The 4,828-nt window shown below is 34.1% G+C and overlaps 1 protein-coding gene across 1 annotated transcript; it reads left to right on the plus strand.

The window, feature by feature from the left end:
- Window positions 1–238: 238 nt before the first annotated feature.
- LOC141665541 (uncharacterized) lies at window positions 239–919 on the plus strand. The gene has a single exon (XM_074471526.1). The coding sequence runs from the start codon at window positions 239–241 to the stop codon at window positions 917–919; it is 681 nt and encodes a 226-aa protein (XP_074327627.1).
- Window positions 920–4,828: the final 3,909 nt, after the last annotated feature.

Here is a 4,828-nt window from a genome sequence, read left to right on the forward strand (position 1 = left end):
TGCATAAGATGAGATCTTATTATTACTTTATTATTATTTTTTTACTCATATAATGTTAACATGATTTTATAGTTTTCAAATATGTCAAATTTCACCAACTTGAATTTGAGGCTCTTGATATCACCGGAAAGAATTATTTATCATGGATTTTAGATATCGGAATCCATTTAGCTGCACAAGGCCTTGGGGACACCATCAAAGATGGAAATCAAGAATCTGAATCAAACTGCGCAAAGGTATGATTTTTCTTCGCCACCATCTCCACGAAGGGCTTAAAAGTGAATACCTTACAGTGAAAAATCCACTTGAATTGTGGAAAAATTTAAAAGATAGGTATGATCATCAAAAGACTGTGATTCTTTCAAAAGATCGTTATGATTGGATACATTTGAGGCTACAAGATTTCAAAACCGTCAGTGAATATAACTCCGCACTTTTTAAAATACGTTCTCAATTAAAACTGTGCGGAGAAAATATTACTGATGCGGATATGTTGGAAAAAACTTACTCAACCTTTCATGCCTCAAATGTACTCCTCCAGCAACAATATCGTGAAAAAGGTTTTACAAAATATTCAGATTTGATTTCTTGTCTTCTTGTTGCTGAACAAAATAATAAGCTTTTGATGAAGAATCATGAGTCTCTCCCCACAGGATCTCGCCCATTCCCTAAAGCGAATGCGGCAATATACAATTATGGGCGTGGACGAGGTGGCAGGCGTGGACGAGGTGGTAATCGTGGGTGTGGACGTAGTTTTGCTCATGGACAAGGAATCCGTGGTCGTGGATCTCAAATCCAAAATTACCCTATTTTCAAGCATGATAAATCTAATCCCAACCAGAAGTTGGAGAAAAACATTGATAAAAGAAAGGAGATTATTGAAAATGAATGTTACAGATGTGGAATGAAAGGCCATTGATCACGTACCCGCCGTACGCCAAAACACCTAGATGATCTTTATCAAGCATCCCTGAAGGACAAAGGCAGGAATGTTGAAGCAAATTTAGTTTTCAAAGATAATGAACATGCAGACAATCTCCTAACAATGACTTATTTGGATACCGCTGATTTTTATGAGACTCCTGATGGCATCACTACCCTAGATGATAAACAAAATGCTTGATGTACTTATTTGCTTTATTTTGCATTCGCATGTATATGATTTTATCTCTTTATGATTATCCTTACTAATTATATATTTATCTGTTATTAAAGCAATATGGAAATTTTACATTCTCGCATTGGGCATATAACAAAAGAGGAAGATATTTGTCTTGTAGATAGCGCAACGACCCACACTATACTTAAAAATAAAAAATATTTCACCTCTTTAAATAAATATGAAGGCAATGTATGCACAATTTCCGGGAGTATAAAATTGATCGAAGGCTCCGGAAGAGCTACTATATTACTACCCGAAGGAACAAAATTTATTATAAATGATGCGTTGTTCTCCCCAAAGTCACAAAGAAATTTATTAAGTTTCAAAGATATTCGCAGAAATGGATATCACGTTGAAACGGTGAACAAAGGGGATAAAGAATTTCTTTATATTACAAGTATCACTTCGGGTAGCAAATGTGTTATAGAAGAATTGCCAGCCTTTTTTCCGGATTATACTATACCAATATTCGAAATATTGAGGTAAATACCACAGTAAACCAGAAGTTTACTAACAAAAATAATTTTATTATACGGCATGATCGGCTAGGGCATCCTGGATCAATTATGATGCGAAAAATTATTGAGAATTCACATGGGCATCCATTGAAAAACCAGAAGATTTTTCAATCTAATGAATTCTCTTGTGCTGCTTGTTCTCAAGGAAAATTGATTATCAGACCCTCCTTAGAAAAAATTGGAACATAATCTCCTAAATTTTCAGAAAGAATATAGGGTGATATATGTGGGCCCATTCACCCATCATGTGGACCATTTAAATATTTCATGGTATTAATCGATGCATCAACAAGGTGGTCACATGTGTGCTTATTATCATCTCGTAACCTGGCATTTGCGAGAATACTTGCGCAAATAATCTGATTAAGGGCACAATTTCCGGATTATAATATTGGCACAATTCGATTGGATAATGCCGGAGAATTCACATCAAAAGCTTTTAATGAGTTTTGTGCATCAATTGGGATACGTGTTGAACATCCTATAGCTCATGTTCATACACAAAATGGTCTTGCAGAATCATTTATTAAAAGACTCCAATTGATTGCTAGGCCATTAATTATGAAAAAAACCTCCCAGTTACAGTCTGGGGACATGCCATTTTACATGCAGCAGCACTTATACGCATCAGACCTACAAGCTATCACAAATTCTCTCCCTTGCAATTGGCCTCCGGAAGAGAGCCTAATATTTCCCATCTTAGAACATTTGGGTGTGATGTATATGTCCCAATTGCCCCACCACAACGCACAAAGATGGGTCCTCAAAGAAAATTGGGAATATATGTTGGTTATGAATCTCCCTCAATAATAAAATATCTTGAACCAATGACGGGCGATTTATTTACTGCAAGATTTGCAGACTGTCATTTTGATGAAAATGTTTTTCAAAAATTAGGGGGAGAGATTAAAATTTTCCCTAAATCAGGGGGAGAAAATAAGCAGCTGGAGAAAGAAATTACATGGAATGCACCAACATTGTGTTAGTGTATACTGAAAATATTTATTTGAAGCATGTACATTTATTTCTGGCTAGTTTATTTGAGAATCATTTGAATGTTTACATGTTGTCTAATATTATATATTGTGAACAATCTAGTATCAAATGGGGTACAGAATATTAGATTGTTAAATACGGTTATATAATATAATAAGGTTCACAGCACAGGTGGTGTTGGACAATCCACTGGTATGGCTGTAGTATTATTTAGATTAGTTTATATTGACTAATAAATAATACTAGTATACTTTGTGTATATTGAACAGGATCAAATTTAGAATTGTTCCCTTAATACTGATTAAGAAGGAGAACTAAGATTCTATGTTATTATTAATGCTTAGGTTCTTAATCCGGAAATAGTAATTGACACGTGTATATTATTTACATGCTTTGATTTATATATGAAATAATTCTTTTGAATTATATCATTATATTTTGGGTGATGGAATTATATACATGGTGGATATTATTTATTGAAGGAATCCATGTCCTGATAATATTCGTGTTAATGATGTCCCCTTGAAAGCTCAAAAAGATTTAATTATGTGAAACCCTGCAGGTGGAATTTATTCTGGCATAATTAAATAAAGGTTGAGTGGATGATCAAGGATAAAAGATATTAATTAAATAAATTATCAGTAATTTATTTAATTAATGGACATATGATATTTTAAACATGGGGAATTTAATAAGCAATTAATATTGGAACCGAATTAATTAAATTACGGTATTAGGAAAGGTAGTCCAAATATTAATTCTTTAGTGGATTGAATTAATATTTAATTACATTGGGCTAGGCTCAAGATGTATGTAACACCCCCAAATCCGGGGTCGGGGATCCGGGTTGTCACGAGTTCCATTTCCCTTAATAACACCCAATCTTAATAAATAATCAACTACTCTATATTGTGACCCCACAATAAACATACATACCACACGTTATAGTCTCAGAGATGAACACTAAAAAATAACACAAGTCCTTAGATTCCACAATTATAAACCGTTACACCTTAAAAAGGTTCTGAATAAATTTATATATTCCTTGCCATTATTACAATTCATATTATACATAAGTCTGGTTCATCAATAGTTGAAAACCTAGCCTATTGGTAGCTCCTACCTCAGCTACGGCGGCATCAACGCTTTCAGAAGACTGCATAACGTTTTCTAACCGCTTGCGAATCGGGAGCTTGGTCATGTTCATCTTTCTATCTGTTGTTGTGTGATGAAAGAAGAAAGCAAGGATGAGCAGCAAGCCCACCAAAATAATATGTATAATGATTAACAATATATGAGCCTTCTCATAGTACTCATGAAAGTCTTGGTCAAAAGAAATGAACCAAGTTTGATATCTTAATACGATGAAGTCGCAAAATATTCAGTATATATACATATATACTTTTCAAAATCTTGGAAGTCCTCTTCCATGCATAATATACACAGAGCTCCAGTTTATAACTGTATAAAAATATCGTTGCAAGGTGATCTCATATATCTACCCTTGTCTCAACGTTTTTCTGAAAATATTTGATATGCATAAGATAATCATTAACTAGATATAAGTTGAAAATATGAAGTTACAAGATACCCCAATATACTTATATCTTTTCCAAATATTACTTGAACTACCACCGTTCAAGTTATAATCAGTTCAAAAGTTCATCACATAGATGAGACTACAAGACAAGATTTGAATAGATTCAATCTTTGAATATCATTATAAATAATGAAGTTACGAGATACTTCATTAAATCCCGATATATATATACACATATATATATACATTTCATAAACTCCTTGAAAACCTCTGTTATGAAAATTATAAACAGAGTTGCAATATCCAATGAATTTGGAAAGGAGAAAACCTTGGCATAAACCTGATATTATGCTGATCAGGCAAAGATACCAATAAGTAACCTTTTCTACTAGTAGATGGACGAATTCCCCACTGGTCATCACCCTGGCCGTAATAGGACCTTATGTTGGACTGCCACTCAGCCACTTACGCATTTGATGGACTCCCACTAAGCCACTTACATTTTCATGGACGCCCACTGAGCCCATGTTGCTTATGCCGACTCAAATAGATGAACTTACTTCCCGAACGATGGGCAAGTAATCAAGATGTTTTCTCAAAACAGCAACCTCG

This window comes from Apium graveolens, chromosome 6 (genome assembly GCF_009905375.1).
Source record: "Apium graveolens cultivar Ventura chromosome 6, ASM990537v1, whole genome shotgun sequence".
Classification (NCBI taxonomy): domain Eukaryota; kingdom Viridiplantae; phylum Streptophyta; class Magnoliopsida; order Apiales; family Apiaceae; genus Apium; species Apium graveolens.